Source organism: Macrobrachium nipponense, chromosome 9, assembly GCF_015104395.2.
Source record: "Macrobrachium nipponense isolate FS-2020 chromosome 9, ASM1510439v2, whole genome shotgun sequence".
NCBI lineage: Eukaryota > Metazoa > Arthropoda > Malacostraca > Decapoda > Palaemonidae > Macrobrachium > Macrobrachium nipponense.
Window position 1 is genome coordinate 93,420,849 of NC_061110.1, and position 18,634 is coordinate 93,439,482.

Consider the following 18,634-nt stretch of genomic DNA (forward strand, 5'->3'; position numbering starts at 1 on the left):
ATTCAAATTAGGTACACAAAGAGTAAAATACAGTCACAAGAACTTAAAATAATAAGGACACAATACATGTACTTTCTGTTATCATACAAGTACTTACTTATCCATCAAATCTTGTCCATTGTAATGTATACAGTCAAATACAAAAAGGCATACATTAGCATCTTGAAACTCTGCTTTCTGGAATAAAGAGAAATAAACAACTTATGAGTAAATACCACTAAAATTATTGTAAAATAAGAATATAAAAAGTAATGATCTCAAGCTGTATCTTCATCTACTGGAATTCTTTTTGAAACATTTGGCCATAATATACCACAGATATCATACCTTATGAACACCCAGTGTTCCGAATGGTAATGGTACTCCAGTCTTATTATCTATCATCAACACCTCTGCATCAAGAATAAGGTCTTCACCATGTGGAAAAGCTTGTGGAATGTAGTTTTTGAAATGAGAAACCTGATAATATAAAAAAAATTTAAGGGTTGATGGACTAATAAAAATCTGCTGTGGTTTTTGTACAATAAAATTAAAACAATTACTGATCATTCTTCCCAATATCTTCAGTGCCTTTAACATTTCTACTCCCACATCACAAATGAAAAAGTGATTTAAGAGTGGATGCACTTATCAATACAATTCCTAAAGCATAACGAATGATATGTCTAAACTGACAAACAGAAGAACTAAATAAGATTCATGTGACTAAGGAAGCAATCAAAGCAAATAAAGCATATAAAATGAAAACACCATAATGTTTAAATTTTATTGTTACAAACCATTGTTCACTATACTAATCACTTTTTGGCAAATTCCCTGAGCAAGCAACAAATACTTTAAGTTATATATAAAAATTCCAACAGTTGGTGCATGAGGGCTTGAAGAGCTGGGAAAAGCTGTTCCACATGTCTACAACTAAAGACCAATAGCCAATCAAATAAGGTACTTTACAAGAAACAATGGTTTGTGGGGCCCAGGTTGTTTAAGGGTGAAAATGTTCATTTATTGGGGTATGACTGTAGTATTTGCATAACGAATAAAGGAGACATGCATAAATTCTAGCCCAAGAAATTAATTCTGGAACCCTTCTTTTTTTTACCCTTTTCAGCAAAAAAAAAAAAATTACTGAATGCTTACTCAGCTAAACTAACTGCTCTATATGAATAAAACAATATGGAGCAAAGTTCTACCCATAACCTTTGAACTGGTAAAAATTTTAACATATTGATTTACAACAAAAATTAACTTTAATTATGGTATATTCATAATCTCTTTCTCTTTGTAAGGTACTTTTCCTATAGGTGCCTAAATATAAAGGTTATGGCTGTTGTTTCACCTCCCTAGCACGAAGCCAGACCAACAATCACTCACTTGACAATTTTTCTCACCCTTCCCCCCGTGTATTCTCTAATATTTTCATGGCATGTTCAATCAATCTCATTTCTCTATAATTTCCAATTAGTAATCCACTCCCTATTCTTTTTACCCTGCCTCTGGTTCTATTCCTTTCCTTATTAGATTCTCATAAATGTCATCAATGACCAGCTTACCAGCTGCTTTCAGCAAATCACTTGTTATTCCAGATGGTTATATATTGGGCTTCTCTACTATTCATCTTCCTGAGAGCTCTATATCACGCCAATATCCTCCAGTTCAAAGGCATTTTCTTCATTCAGAAGATTTCCAAACTACAGACTGAACCCTCCTGTGTTATTTCATCTCATGTAATCTGCCCCTTTTGCATCCTTTGCTTTTCTCACTTACTTAGCTATGCTAAAATCAATTCTCTTTTCTAATTGCTGTTTGAGAATCTAATTTCTGTCCTTCAATTAATCCTGAACAAATTTTTCCTTGTACTGAATGCTGTGAAAGATGTTTGCATCTTGTTTACAGTTGCTTTGTTATTATATAAACAAAAACATCAGATACCAATGTCCTTTCCTAAATAATCACAGTATGCCTTAATTCACAGCAGTCATAAACTTCTGGTTCTATCATTAAAAAAAAAAACAATACAGCAACTTCACCAATGGTGAGGGTGCAACTTGGTCATAGAAGTATAATTAATGTATATGCTAAACGAATGTTTTCCGTTATCAGAATTATTATGACTATGTTCTCAGAATTATCCTATGGCATATATCATCTTCAATATGTACAAACCAAAAACTGTCCTAGATAAATTAAGATCATTACAAAATAAAAGAAAATCCTATAAAGATTAGGATTTTTACTCACCTTATGTGGCATTACTTCTTTCAGTGAACGTGAGAAATACTTAAATTTGTTGCCTTTCTTATGCAATTGTACTCTTTCTCCATCATATTTGATTTCGGCATACATTGCCCCACTTAGACACTTTTTGAAAGCATAATCAACTGATTTACACGCCTCTGCCTGGAAAAATGTGACATTTTTATATTGAAAAATATCTAAGTACTGCAGTATTCAGCTGATAAAAATGATAGTACGTATATGTAACCATAATATGTTGGATATAAGAAATATAATGAACTGATTACATATATATTTCTCAAAATTAAATTTTTACTTACGTATATTTCAGATTAGGTATGTAAAATACTTGACATCAGCCATTAAATTCAAACAGCAAGTGTAAATATATATTAGTAAAAAAATCATAAGACAGTATTACATACAAGCATTGGTAGAACAGGTGTCATTACTTCAGCTGTAAACTTGAGACTACCTCCTGTGGCACCAACTTTTATGACTTGATCCAAGACAGCATCAATATTTCGAGTGGTCTGGAAAGCTTCATATGCATCACTATGCACTGCCTCTAATCTACAGAATAAATGTTAATGTCACTTGAAACTATCAAAATAATCACACATAACCGTAATATATCATCAATTATACTTTGTAATCATCATAAATATAAAAAATTAAATTATACAAACTTAGCAATTGTAATTAAAACAGAAATTTAATATTATAAATATAAACAAGCATCACAATCAAGACATTCATAGGTTAAGCCAAAACAGAGACTAGTTTTTCTAATTGGCAGCTTGAAGTCTTACACATGCTTTGCTCCTGCGTTGATCCTCAGATCTCCTTTAATAAGCCTTACAACCATTTTTAAATCATTACCAGTACACCTGAAAAATAAATCAATATAAAAACTCAAACAATAACAAATATACAGGAAAAACACACTTGCTTCAAAACAAACATATTATTTAAAATTAGCCCAACTTCGTGGCTATCAAATGAGAAGGCACATCAATTCCCTTAAAAGAAATGTTGTCATAATCTTGAGTACTGGACATGCATGCATGAATATACTAGTCGCTGTGAAAAAAGAAAGAAAAAATTTTTTTTCACACATCTCACTAAAGTACACCTGCTAGCTCCAGGTCTCCATATTTTATCATACACCAGAGAATGATAAAGGTGATTATTCATATTTTTTTCTTTAACCAATTTTATGCTTTCTCCAATGACAAATGAGTTTAATTATTCCTACTGTTATTTTGGTTACAACTAATTGCCTCTTGATGGTTGTTAGAGCAGATGAAGATTTCTATGTAAATACAAAACATTATCCTATAGTAATATTTGAACAGTTGGGCCTCAGTGCTACTAATTTATGGTTGCTTTTTTGCTTTCCTTTTATTCTTAGTAAACTGGTTCTGCTAATAAGGAATCCACAAACTATAAATTGCACTAGGTCATTAACATCAATAAACTAGTTAGCTGAACTCAAGTGAGTTTACTCATCTTCTCTATCAGTCAATGTTTAGCTTTGTTTTATATTCCTATAATTAGCTTATATCAGTCTTTTCACACTGAAATCTCTTTGTAACTACTACTCCTTCTCAAGCCTGCTTTGTTTGGAATAAGTGAGCCTCTAGCAGTACTACTTTTCCATTAATCAAATGTTACATTGTATACAAAAGGTATTGAACTTGGTCAATCTCCATACATAAAGAGCATGTCATACTACCCTACTACACCTTCTTTAATGGCATCACCTTTCCTGAGATGCTTAGACTCGTATCAAAATCCAAAACTTGTTAATTACTCATCTGGGTTTGGCTTTATGGAAAATAGAATGTGTAACACAAAGAGTACTTTAACATTTTGTGTTTTCCAAGTAGGAGAAATAGCATATTAAAAAAAACTAGGACCAGACTTCTTGTTCTCTAAGTCGTAAACAAAAGTACACTGGAAACACCCGACATACTATCTGCATATACTAGCTATAATAAATATTAATAAAAAAGTGACAAGACCATTGTATGATACATCTAAAAGATCTGTTTCCACATTGTAAGGAGTTGAAGCAGTTTATGATATTGTAGTGAAGTGAGTGAGGGGAAGCCTCTCTCTAGCGAAGGATGCTCACTAAACTAAAACTCTGGTTTCTTCCTTCTGCTGATCACTCCATTTACAAATAGCAATGCACTAATCACAATAAATAAAATACCAGGTTAGCAAATCCTATAGACACAAATAAGGATAGAAGGAGAGGTGAAATATGAAAGAGAAAAAGCTAACAACTTGCTCCCTGACCACATAGAAAATGCTCACCAGAAAATTACAGATATCTTTAATCTATCAAAGGAATTCAGCAATCAGTTAACCCTGCTTTTCAAGGTGTCAAGTGCAAATAATTAGTGGCACAGAGACCCCTCAACTGACAATCAAATCAATGTGTAATACATACTTTTTGCATATCTTTTTCAGGACATAGGACTGTTCATCTTCCTTTGTCATCCCTGAGAGTTCCTCCAACAGTTCATCAACTTCCTGAATTGAGAGATTACTTTTCTTGACTGGACCCAGCACAGAGGACATTTCAAAGAAAACTCTCACTGTTTCAGCCACATCACCTTTTTCTAAATCTTCTAACATTTCTTCTTGATTACTATTAAACAGCTGCAAGAAGAATGTAAATGGATTAAAACACCCTCTAAATTTCAATACAGATACTACTCAATAAAAACACTGGAACAGATACTTTTTATGAAAAAGTCACAAAAATATCACAAAAAGTTTTGTTCACTACTTATCTACACAAAATATTTTACTGAGGCAAAACAATGAGTGAAACAAACTTGACACTCTCAAAAGAAATTCTATAAATATAATGTACTATATTCAATCTCACATACCTGAGAAAACAATTTGACTAGCTGTTTGCTCTGCAAGTTGTAAACTCTCTTGATGACACCTGGAAGTAATAATCTGACCCACAGTCTCAAATCACCTTCAAACTTATCTGGAAGAAAATTCACAATTCACCACATAACCAAGATGTACTTTCAGTGAAATTTTCACATATACAGCTAATTCTTGCTCAATGTTAATTTTAATAAAGGAAATTCCACTTTATATGAAGAATTTTTATACTAAAATGGGTACTATGTAGTATAACAAAAAATTACAGGGTTTCTTGAGCACTTTGACAACAGTCTAACTACTGCAAATACTGGTATATATACTAATTTTTTATGTTTTGATGTTAAAACTACTGATCTCAGTTCATTATGGTAATATAGCTGTGACACCAACAAAATACAGGTGATAAAAGTACTGTATAAAAAAATATTTTCTCCCAGGAGAAATCATTTCATGTTGTCAAGTAAAATTAGCTTTTAGGCTAGGAAAAGACACAGTCAACCCCTGCTATTCACGAACTCCCTATTCACGGATTTTTCCATGGCCTGTATGTACCCACAGTTTGCAAAAAATTCACCTATTCACTGTATTTTTCACAGAGAATTATTCACAAATTACTGTATTTTCATATAATTTTTGTGACTAAATGCACTTTTTGTGATAAAATTATTATAATACTGAGGTATAAGCATTTTTAGATGGTGATTTTTATTTTTTAACTATCAAGATAGGCAGTTCTATGCATTTTAGATGGGTTTTAAGAATTTGCAGATTTTAGCTATTCACGGGGGGAGGGGAGGTGGTACCAATCCCCTCAAATACGGGGGGTCTACTGTAAAGACATTAAGTATGACTTAAATCAAGTTGCCTACAGCATATTTTGGACCAGTTTCAGGATGCGTAAGTTCAAATATACCACTGTCCATGAAAACTGGGGTGGCCAGCCATTTATGGGGATACACAATATACATCTTATATTCTTCTCATGTATAACTACTTATTTTATTTACCATTATGAAGTATTTTCTAAAAAAAATATTTTCTAAGCCTACCACTTGAATTAGAAGAATTACATTATATAAATTCACATATTAAGCAAGTGTAATGTACTAAGGTTATACTAAAATTAGAGCTACAGTAAAGAGCAGAAATCTTTTGGTGCAACAGCTTTCCATGAAACAAAAGATTAATTGTTGAAAATGCAGCTATAATTGTACACATTCATTAAAGTGGATTTAGAACAAATAACAACGGTGTGAATTACTGAGATTACATGTTAATAAGAGAGGATGAAATACACAAGTGATTTCTGGTCTCGTAAGAAGTCAAATACTGGTTATATCAAAGTGTTCTTCCAGGATGCAACACTTCTGGACAATGGCAACTTGCTCAAAATAACTTAAGCTTCTTAACCTAATGTAAAAGGTTAACTTACTTTTACTGGTTCCATATGTCAAGAACTTGGAAATGATTTCAGTCTTTCCCAAGTAACTTGGTTCATCTGCAACATTTGCACAGATACGACGAAACTCTCTAAAAGAGTTGTCCTTATGGGTCCTATCCATACCTGGGTCATTTCTTGATGGTGGTGGTCCCTTTGATGAACTGGCTTCTTCTATAAAGTTGATAATTCTATTATAATTTTGCAAAATAAAGTTTTAAAGCAGTAATTACAAAAAATAAGTATTTATCACTCATAAAATCCTTTTAATGTATGAAATGAAATTGTTTTAATACAAAATCAATGTTTTTTCATAGAAAATATCAGTTATAATTAGCACTTGTCGCATTTCATGGTCAGGAAGAAAATGTCTATCTGCTGGTAGTGCTCTGCATGTGTGGGCTGATCCCAGGGGTTCAAAAGGCAACTGTCTCATTCTTCATGTCATTTAATCTATACAATCCAAGAATGAGTTGGGTTTGGAGGAAGTGATTCACATTATTTTTGGCATTTGAACCCATGACAATACAAAACCCTGATATCCACGAATAGTTTTATGCAGTCTGTGTACCTGCATACTACAAGTAATATGCTCACCTTCCACTTCAGACTCTTCATGGAATGCTGTAGGTTATGAGACCCATCTTGCAACAAGGATTGGGAACAACTCACATAGCAAAGGACAGTTTTTACCATAAACTGTGGTGCAATAGACTTTTGAAATAAAAGGTCAACTTATATAGCATGGGTAAAATATGAAACTTTACGAAAGTGATAAACAAGTGTAAAAGTTTGTCTAATAATCACTATATACCAATTACTGTAACCTGAACAAATTTACACAAATATTTCTGCACAAACGTTTGAGAACCAATAGCTTACCTAACATGTGTCAAAATAAGATAAATTCAGTACTTATTAAAACAAATGACTACACAGAGTACAGCAGATAATTTAACTGAGTTGAGGTTAGAGGTATTGCTTTGTATTACTGAATCACAGCAGCTGGTCACACCATTTCAGTATGTCATCTGCACAATGAATTCTAGTCAAAACAAGGATTTATGGTTAATGAGAGTTTGAAGTTAAATATGATATTGTTAAACTACAATAAAGTTTTGTACATACTTACCTGGCAGATATATACGATTAATGGCCCACCCAGCCTCCCCTCAGGAGACAGGTGGAAGAGAAAAATCTGACAAGCTTACGGGAGTGGTTCGTACATCCGCCACCCAGCGGCGGGTAAGGTAGACCACCTGACCTACCTGTCGCGTGTGCCGCGAGATTTGAAATTCTGTCGGGAACGTCGGAGACTATAGCTAAGTATATATCTGCCAGGTAAGTATGTACAAAACTTTATTGTAGTTTAACAATATCATTTTTGTACATGAACTTCCCTGACAGATATATACTTAGCTGATTGGCACCCTTGGTGGAGGGTAAGAGACAGCTCAATAATACAGGTAAGACGGGAAACAACTAATGTTGTAGGATATAAAAACCTTGGTTCTCACCTTTTCAGGATGAAGACTTCATAGATACTATCTCTGAGTCTGCATTGCCTGGAGAGCTACAGCTAGGACGTGACCTGATGCTGAAAGACTCTCGGATCTACCACTGATGATGTGATCCCCTATTGTGGTAGAATCCAAGTCGGATGCTGTTAGAGGGACCTTGTCCGCTTACCTAACAGATCCTTACCACTACCTCTGCAAGGAGCCAAAACCCACCAGACCACCTAACCAAAATACAAAGGGTTAATATTACGACAAAAAGAGGTGCCTCCTGCAACCTCTTTCAGACAACCAAAAAACAACAATATAAAAATATAGGGTAACATATAAAAAATTTACACAGGATAAGTTTCAGCTCCCTGCCCCAGCACCGAATCCGCCGATACGAAAGGACCCAAGGCGAAGCATTTATCATATGTGATTTTTACATCACGTAGGTAGTGGTTTGCGAAAACCGATTGACATCTCCAAAAAGTCGCCTCCATCAAGTTCCGCACAGACATATTTTTTCTGAATGCAAGCGAAGTTGCGATGGCTCTCACCTCGTGAGCTTTCACTTTCAGTAGTTTAAAATGTTCTTCCTTACAAGCAACATGTGCCTCTGTAATAAGGCTTCTCAGAAAAAAGGAAAGAGCATTCTTCGACATGGGCCGAGTGGGGTCCTTTACAGAGCACCAAAGCACATCTTGATTAGCCTTAAGTTGTTCCTTCCTCTTAAGGAAATACTTCATAATTCTCATAGGGCAAAGAGTTCTTTCAGGCTCTTCCCCTACTAGAAAAGATAAACTACGAACTTCAAAGCTCCTGGGCCAAGGCCGTGATGGGTTTTCATTCTTTGCAAGGAAATTTGGAAGAAACGAACACACCATAGAATCTTCCTTAAACCCTACATTGCCCTCAATAGCTTGGAGCTCACTCACTCTCTTAGCTGTAGCAAGGGCCAAAAGGAAGATAGCCTTCTTTGTCAGATCCTTGAAAGAGGCTAAGCTAGGAGGTTCGAATCTAGACGATCCAAGGAATTGTAGAACTACGTCTAGATTCCAGTTTGGTACCACATGAGGACGCTTAATGGTTTCAAATGATCTAATAAGATCATGCAAGTCCTTATCATCGGATATCTTTAAGCCTCTATGCCGAAATACCGCCGCCAACATACTGCGGTATCCCTTAATAGTTGACACAACCAGATGACATTCTTCTTTGAGGATAAGGAAATCCGCAATTTGGGTCACAGAGGTACTGGAAGAGGAAATGTTCTTCCTCTTGCACCAACGTCTGAAGACATCCCACTTTGACTGGTATACACGCAAGGTGGAAGGTCTCCTCGCTCTTGCGATTGCTTTAGCAGCTGTTGCTGAAAAGCCTTTCGCTCTGACCAAACTTTGGACAGTCTGAAGCCAGTCAGACTGAGAGCGAGGAGATTTTTTGTGGTACCTGTCGAAGTGGGGTTGTCTGAGTAGATCGCTCCTTAGCGGGAGCGATCTTGGAAGGTCCACCAACCATTCCAGTACCTCTGTGAACCATTCTTGGGCCGGCCAAAAGGGAGCGATAAGGTCATTCTCCTTGAATCGGACTCTACGAACTTCTTGATGGTTAGCCCAGGATCTTGAAGGAGGGAAACGCGTAGACGTCGAGTCCGTTCCAGTCTAGAAGAAGAGCATCTATTGCTAATGCCTCTGGATCCGATATCGGAGAGCAGTAAGGATCCAGCCTCTTGTTCTTTTGACGTGGCAAAGAGGTCTTATGTGTGGCCTGCCCCATAACTTCCACAGGCTCTGGCATACATCCAGATGAAGGGTCCACTCTGTGGGAAGGACCTGATCTTTCCTGCTGAGGAGATCTGCTCTTACATTCCTTTCTCCCTGCACGAACCTGGTGAGAAGCTTGATTCCTCTTTCTTCTGCCCACAGAAGAAGGTCTCTTGCTGTCTCGTACAGGGAGAAGGAATGCGTCCCCCCCTGTTTCCTGATATATGCCAGAGCTGTAGTGTTGTCCGCGTTGACCTGCACTACCGATCTTCTGACTTTGGGCTCGAAAGCCTTCAGAGCCAACCACACAGCCATCAACTCCTTTCTGTTGATGTGCCAGGCTACCTGGTCCCCCACCCAGGTACCTGACACTTCGCTGGTTCCCAGAGTTGCACCCCACCCCGTGTCCGACGTGTCGGAGAACAACACCAGGTTGGGGTCTGTGATTGAAGAGACAGTCCCTTCGCAAAGAGGTTGGGATCTGTCCACCATAAGAGATGTTTCTTGATGTCCTGGGATAACGACAGGGAGAACGTCAAATCCTGAGAACGACGACTCCAATTCCGATGAAGAAAGAATTGGAGCGGTCTCAGGTGCAACCTTCCTAGGGAAACGAATTGCTCCAGCGAGGAGAGCGTCCCCAGCAGACTCATCCACTCCCTCACTGTGCATACTTCTTTCCCTAAGAAGGTTGTTACTCTCTCGAATCCTCGGGCTATCCTTTCCTGCGAGGGAAAAGCCTGAAAACTCCGAGAGTTCATCTGTATCCCGAGATACACACACTCTTGCTCGGGAATTAGTGACGACTTCTTGAAATTGACGAGAAGTCCCAAAGCCTTCGTCAATTCTAAAGTTACTTGTAAGTCCTTCAAACAACGATCTTCTGAATTGGCCCTTATTAGCCAATCGTCGAAGTACATGGATATCCTCACCCCTTTCAAATGAAGCCATTGAGCCACATTCCTCAAAATCCCCGTGAACACTTGAGGGGCCGTCGAGAGGCCGAAACACAGAGCCCGACTGAACTGAAAAATTTTCCCCCCCATCATGAATCTGAGAAACTTCCTCGAGGAAGGATGGATCGGTACGTGGAAGTAAGCGTCCTGTAAATCCAAGGAAACCATCCAGTCCCCTGGACGAAGAGTGCTGCCAGCACTGATGAAGGCGTTTCCATCGTGAACTTCTTCTTTTCTACGAAGAAGTTCAGGGCGCTTACATCCAACACCGGTCTCCATCCCCCTGAGGACTTCGGAACTAGGAAAAGGCGGTTGTAGAAGCCCGATGAATGATGGTCTGTCACTAGTTCGATAGCCCCCTTCTCCAGCATCTGATCTACTGCTAGATGGAGAGCTTGATTCATGATGGGGTCTCTGTACCTGGCCGTCAGTTCCCTTGGGATGGTCGTCAAGGGAGGTCTTTCGACGAAAGGGATGAGGTAACCTCTCCTCAAAATAGAAAGGGTCCAAGGATCCGCCCCTTTTTGGGCCCAGACTTCTGCAAACTCTAAGAGTCTGGCGCCCACCGTTGTTTGAAGGACTTGCAAGTTATTTGGGGGGGGGGGCTTTAACAGACTTGGCGAAAGTCTTACCCCTTCTTGAAGGTCTACGACCTCTAAACGTAGAGGTTCTTGATGAAGACGCCCCTCGAAAGGGTTCTCGAACACTTGCTTTTTCCTTCTTAGCCTTGGTAGGGAAGGAAGGGCGAGGTTTTCTTGCCGACTGTGCCAAAAGGTCCTGGGTGGCTTTGGCCGAAAGTGATCTTGAAATGTCCTGCACTCGATGTTTAGGAACAACTGAGCAGACAGAGGAGCAAACAGCAAAGAAGACCTCTGGGCATGGGAGACAGACTTCGTTAAGAAGGAACAATAAACCGACCTCTTCTTCACGATCCCGGCCCCATACAGGGAGGCGATTTCACTCGCTCCGTCTCTTACCGACTTGTCCATACAAGACAAAACACACATAAGATCTTCTGGCGAAATTGACTCTGGCACTTCAATTTTCTTGGCTAGGACTCCCAACGACCAATCAAGGAAGTTAAATACTTCTAGCACTCTAAACATGCCTTTGAGCATGTGATCCAATTCATTCATTGCCCAAGTCGCTTAGCAGAGTTAAGGGCAGTTCTCCTTGTCGAATCTACCAGCGCCGAAAAATCCGATCAGCCGAAGACGGTAGACCCAATCCTAAGGACTCTCCTGTTTCGTACCAGAAACCAGCGCGTCCTGATAACTTCGAAGGAGGAAAAGCGAACATCGTTTTCCCCGCTTCTTCTTTGGAAGCCATCCAGGAACCAAAACTCCTCAGTGCCTTCTTCATAGAAAGAGTTGGCTTCATCCTCACACAAGAAGAACTCTTCGCTGTCTTCGCCGTTGAAAAAAAGTGAGTGAGGAGAAGGAGGAGCCGTAGGAGAAAGGGAATCCCCAAAAACTTGCAAAAGTAGCTCTGTAAGCTTCTTGTAAGAAGACACAGCAGCAGAAGTGTTCGGTTCCTCATCCGAACCTTCTAGGACGTCTTGTCGAGGCGAGCGCGGAAGATCCTTAGGTGACGAAGGGATCCTAGTAGGAGTTGAGCGAGAGGTTGGAGAACGCCCTCTCTTAGAAGAGTTCACATCCACTGGAGAATGAAGAGAAGATCTGGGATGTCTACGATGAGACTCCCTCTTCGAGGTAGACGGAATCTCAGCCGAAGGAGAGGTAGGGCTCCTACTCCGAGAATCCTCGGAAATATCCACAGGGCGCTTACAGAGGGAGGCGAGCGCCTACTATACTCTTTGCGCCTATCCCGAGGCGAGCGGCTGCCAGGAGAAGAGCACCTATCGAGAGCAGAGACGCTTTGGCGCGGCTCTCCATATACCTGTCCAGTTGCGTACGATCAACAGAAGTTCGACTGGAAGGCGAATGCGCCTACTAGGAGAAGGCTGCTTGCGAGACTCTTGACGTCTAACAAGAGGTAACATTCAGGAGAAGGGCGCTTCAAAGCTAACGAGCGCCTACTTGGAGAAGGGCGCTTCCGAGATTCCTGTTGTCTACCAAGAGACAAACGGTCAGGAGAAGTGCGCCTAGAAGCGGGAGAGCGCCTACACGGAGAAGGGCGCTTGAAAGACTCTTGTTGTCTGCCCCGAGGAGAATAATCAGGAGTATGACGCCTTAAAAGAGTACGAGCGCCTACTAGGAGATCGATGTGCAGTAGGCTCTTGGCGCCTACCTTGCGGGGAGCGGCTAACAGCAGGCCGTCTATCATGCACACGCTCCTACCAGACTCTTGATGCCTGTCAGGAGAGAAGTCACGATCCGACACTCGAGGTGAGAGTGACATCTGGACGAAGAACGCCTACTTGCATAAGGGCGCCTTCTAGAATCTTGAGGCTGCTGAGGAGAAGTCTCACGCGAGGGAGTTGAAGAAATAGCGTGATGAGCAGGTGCAGTGCGCTTACCGGAAGCGGGAATCCAATCTGGAGAAAAAACTTCTTTCTCCATAGAGCGTCCTACCGATGTTTGGCGCCTTGAAGTCAAAAGAGAGCCAGGCGAGCGAGGGCGCTCACGCGAGCCCCTACCTTCATACGAAACCTCCCCATATGAAGGAGAACGCCTAAAACGAGGAGAACGATCCTCTGAAGAGCGGCGCCTAGATCTCTTGATCGGAAGAGAAACGTCCTTCTTCCTACGTGATCTAACTGCTAGAGAGTCTGCTAGCGCCGTGATCTGAGCTTGAAGTCCCGCGAGTACTCTCGTAGGCGAATCTTGTTGTTCTTCCTCGGAAGCAGGCGCCGAGCGCGGAGCGCGAGAAGAAGAACGATCACAGGATTTCTTGGGTTTCTTCGCCTCCACCGACGATTCTTCCGGGAAAACCTCCGGACTAGAAGCCAAAGGACTGCAGGGAGCCTTCCAAGCCCTCTTCAACGGGCGCGACGCATCCGGGGAGTTCCAACCTCTCTTCGGAGAGGGAGACGACGAAGAGGAGAAGCATTGGCGTAGTAGCTCCTTCTTGTAGCGATCCGAGGCAGCCTGGGAGCGTACTTCAGGATCTGCGAGGGGACGCCTGACCGGTGGGGGTTCTCCCTAGCCCTCTTGCGGCTTTCGACTTTCCTACTCCACTGGAACTGGGAGTCTGGAAGAGGTCTAGGCCTAGAGGCACTAAGGAGCCGGTCAGACGCACCCTCCACAACATTGGGGACACTGCACTGATCACTAACACTCTCCTTACCTTCCAACTGACGAATCTTCTGATCCATAGAACGAATCGTGGCTCTCAGAGCTGCCGCCTCCGAAGGCGAATCTTCGGCTTCGGTGCGGGGAGCAGGGGCTGCAACTTGGGAAGAAGGTTCTAATTCTACGTTAGTATTAGGATCCACATCCAACTCACTCATTCTAGATCTACTAGAACTTCTAGAGGAAGCCTTACGCACTCTATCACGTTCCAACTTCCTAACATAAGAAGAGAGAGCCTTATATTCTTCTTCATTCAATCCCTTACATTCACTACAAGGGTTAGCAAAAGAACATTCATTCCCCCTGCATTTCATGCAAACCGTGTGGGGGTCTACCGAAGCTTTCGGCAACCTCACCTTACATCCTTCATTCACGCAAACCCTAAACAAAACCGAAGTTTTAACTACCGAATCTAGGTCAGACATCGTTAAAGAAAATCAAAATCAAAATCAAACCGGTCCACAATCAGCGTATGCCAAGCCAAACAAAGCGAATACGTCACCAAAAGAAGTCCAAATTAACTCCAGGCAAGCGAGAATCGAAAAACTATCGAGAGGAACCGACAACAGTTGTTATCGTTCCCGCGACAGAGAAAAATCTGACAAGCTTACGGGAGTGGTTCGTACATCCGCCACCCAGCGGCGGGTAAGGTAGACCACCTGACCTACCTGTCGCGTGTGCCGCGAGATTTGAAATTCTGTCGGGAACGTCGGAGACTATAGCTAAGTATATATCTGTCAGGGAAGTTCATGTACAAAAATCAGACATTTAACAGATGCCAAATTTCACATCTGACCATCTGGCAGAAACCATCACAGGTTATTTGTTGACAAGACTGAAGAAAATGCTTAAAACCGTAACCAAGTATGATAAAATTATCAAGATAAATTTTCTGTACTTAGGATTTTGGTTATTTTCTATACTTCATATCTATTACTATTGGCCACAGTCTACTTACTACAAAATAAATATCATTTTTCAACTTTGAAGCATTAAACAGCTAAGAAGAATTTAGTAAGATAAATAATACATACTTCTGAAAACTAATAAAAAATTAAGACAAGAAATGAAAGGCATTTATATTTTATGGTCTTGCTATATGCCAAGCTAGGTGGCCTGTACTAATAAGCTTACCACATAACCTAGCCTACACTGAAAGAGTGTTTTGTACTCTACTAAATAGTGTACAGTCTGGTGAATTAGGGCTGACAATACAATAGTCTTCAGACTTCAAGGTTTGAAGGGTTCAGTGTCTCTTGCAGATTTCCATTTTTCACAAGGAGCTGGGTCCCTTAACCATTAGAAAATTTGAAAAAAAGCATTTGCACCAAGTTTGAACTTCTGCAGTTCCAACAATTCCGCTACAGGATTTGCAAGATTATTCCTCAATTTGGTCACAGGAGGAATACAATCTTTAAGGTAATACACCGCACAGAAGAAAAAAGCAAAACCACTGACTTCCTGCATATCTAGTAGTACTCTGTATTGCATGGCTTGGTCTTATACAGTCCCCAAGAGTTCCAGAGATCTATCAAGCCCTTCCAAGAATACCTAAACTATAATTTTCAATCTCCCTCCCAGATTGCAAGTTGGACCAAGTGTGAATGATGGAGTTCTGATGAAACAAACAGAGTTATTAAAACAAAACTCATCTTTTTATAACAATCCCTAAGTCATATTTGAAAGGCCCACCTCCCATCCCCTCATTTCTCACCTCTGCATCCAGCCTATACAAACTATAAGTCAATGGTGTGCAGTTGTAAATAGATATTCTTTCTCTTCCTCAGAGACAAAAGATGTCTGGTAACATTCAAGACCAAGAATGTGGTAACAATATGACTAATGAGTTAGTATAAAAACATTAATTTGAAGGTTTTACAGACTAAATTTGTACTTAAAAAAATAACTAATTCTTTACATTTTCAATGTTAAATTCAAATAATTTATACATGAAGATGAAAAATTCCTTGGGCTGTATGGTTCCATTTTTACTCTAAATTTTTTTAAACTTCAAAAGTATTATAAATTTCTGGAAGTCAGAACACATTCTTTTTTCTTTCTCCAGGCTTGGCCTAAAGAAGAACATCTAGTTGCCCCGCCTTTATAATCAAAACAACAACGAGCAAATGGACTTCTAGGAGTGTAAAATAGTAATGGAATAAGAAACTTCTGTAAAACCAGTTTCTAAACACATTACCTACCTACTAACACCAGGTTGTTTCCTGAAACTTCTTGTAAAGATATGGAGTTAGTACAGCACCAATTTGTAGGTGTTTACTAAATGCTACTGCCCCTATGAACTGATGTATCATGGCACTCTCTAATTAATAATTCCTAATATAAAAGTAACTAGCCTGATTTAGTTGGAGTTCCACTTGGCTTTGTTGTTTTTGGAGTAGTAATTTGTTTCTGTGGAGTGCCTTTTTGTGGAGTCTGCTTTTGTGGGGTCTTCTTTTGGGCTGCCTGCTTTTTGGGAGTTGCTTTGTCTTTTACAGAATTTTGGAAATCTGAAAAGAGTAAAGAAGCCATAAACAATGACATGTACAATATTCTTTTATAAATTGCTAAAAAAAAAAAGTCATGGTATCCATATGAATTATTATCCTAATGTCACTGAAATGTTACAAAAGTAAACCACTTATCACATAAAAAACAATAGTCACAGAATATTGAAGATAGTACTTCATGCTTCTAAACAAACTATCACAAAAATAAAGAAAATTGCCATTTTCATTTAGTACAAATGTCAATTTATCTCACTAAAGCCAAATTGTGCGGATAATTGGGATGATAACTTCCTTTTTGTAAATAAGTGTATGGGTGATTATGTACATATGGCAAGAGAGGGACATTTCATATACCACCTGGATGCACCCTTAAACTTCAAAACCTCGGTAAATGTAATAAATATATAAATGCACACTAATCAGAAGGGCTGGAAGACCACTCCCAGTAAAACAACAGGTTTCTATACATAGAACAAAATACTATTTACCCAACAGACAAAAACAATCTTTTTAAAACAAAATGATTTTAACTGCAAACCATTAGCTATACATAATCATATAGTACATACAAATGCAAACACACTATAAAAGATGAAAAATCCTAAAATTCCTCGGGAAAGCCGAAACACTGTTAATGCTGGCTGGACCAGCTGCAAAACAGATGGCTTGGGAAGAGGCAATTCCATTAATGTAATGAAAATATTAATTTTTACAGCCTGAATAGCTATTTAGGTGGGGAGGTTTCAATGCCTGCCAGCCCAGATAACAAGTAGAACCAGGACTTGGTGGATCAAAAAGAAATATATGAAAAATTAGCTACCCAAAAGTTTTTGAGGACTAACAATGAGTCAAGAACTGGACTGGAATCATAGTGTTTGAAGTGATTAAAAGGATATAGATGAGAATGACAAGTCCTTCTATTTCTCCTCTTTTTTTTCTCTCAAAGACTAAAAATACTGGGTCTGCTGCTACTTCTAGTTAAACGATTAGATATTATGGGATTTAGGGTTTAAAATGAAGAAGCAGATCTCAAATATGTTGATGAACTTTCCAGACATTGGGTTAACATACAAGTATCTCAAAGTTTTCAATACGGGTCAAAGAGAATAAAACAGCCATAATTTTCTGACCAGTAACCTTTACCTCTGACAAGATTTAAAAGTAATTTCAATGAATTTACAAACAAACCATTACCAATTAAATACAGTAATAAAAAAGAATGATAATTATGGAATAAAAGGTACAAAAATGTTATTGTTATAATACAATTAAGTTTGTTCATACTTACCTGGCAGATATATATATAGCTGTATTTTCTGAAGTCCGACAGAATTTAAAAATTCGCGGCACACGCAGTGGGCGGCCAGGTGGTAGTACCCATTCCCGCCGTGGGAGGCGGATATCAGGAACTATTCCCGATTTTATTTTCTATCATATTTTATCAGTGCCACTGTCTCCTGAGGGGAGGTGGGCACTTTAATTATATATATCTGCCAGGTAAGTATGAACAAACTTAATTGTATTATAACAATAAACATTTGTTCATGAAACTTACCTGACAGATATATATATAGCTGAATCCCACCTTCGGATGGTGGGAAGAGACAGAATAGGATTTTTTGGGAAACTAAATTAAGTAGATGATATACATCTTAGTTCCTCACCTGTTAGCATAGCCGACTTCGTGATTACTGTCACCAAAGTCTGCTTCTGCGTTACTAGAGTTGCCAGCGAGGTAGAGACCTGTAATGCTGGTGTGCTCTAAATGATCTGTCAACGGGGGCGTGACCACAATGTGACTAGACCATATGACCATACTTCTGAGGGCAACGAAGCTAAAACCACCACCTGACCTAACCTATCAAAGTTAGTTCCATAACTTCTAGGCTAAAGAAAAGGAAAACGCTCCTCAAGCGACCAACCCTTCAAAGTTAAAAGCACACCTATCCCTTTTCTATAGGATAGGATTCGTGTTGCTTCCTGCCCCCAATAATATCTACGGATATGTATGGTCCTAGCGACTTACGGATCTGAAATGTCGTCTTCACATCCCGTCGGGA

The 18,634-nt window shown here is 39.5% G+C and overlaps 1 protein-coding gene across 1 annotated transcript in view; it reads right to left on the reverse strand.

The window, feature by feature from the left end:
• The window catches only part of LOC135218145 (DNA ligase 3-like), a 50,354-nt gene that overhangs the window by 17,845 nt on the left and 13,875 nt on the right, over window positions 1–18,634 (reverse strand). The window contains exons 2-10 of the mRNA XM_064254293.1: window positions 16,422–16,574; window positions 6,587–6,766; window positions 5,145–5,251; window positions 4,697–4,908; window positions 3,048–3,125; window positions 2,661–2,808; window positions 2,239–2,397; window positions 328–459; window positions 98–177 (exon numbers count right to left, since the gene is read on the reverse strand). Coding sequence (XP_064110363.1) covers window positions 98–177; window positions 328–459; window positions 2,239–2,397; window positions 2,661–2,808; window positions 3,048–3,125; window positions 4,697–4,908; window positions 5,145–5,251; window positions 6,587–6,766; window positions 16,422–16,574 — 1,249 coding nt within the window. The remainder of the gene's footprint in view (window positions 1–97; window positions 178–327; window positions 460–2,238; window positions 2,398–2,660; window positions 2,809–3,047; window positions 3,126–4,696; window positions 4,909–5,144; window positions 5,252–6,586; window positions 6,767–16,421; window positions 16,575–18,634) is intronic.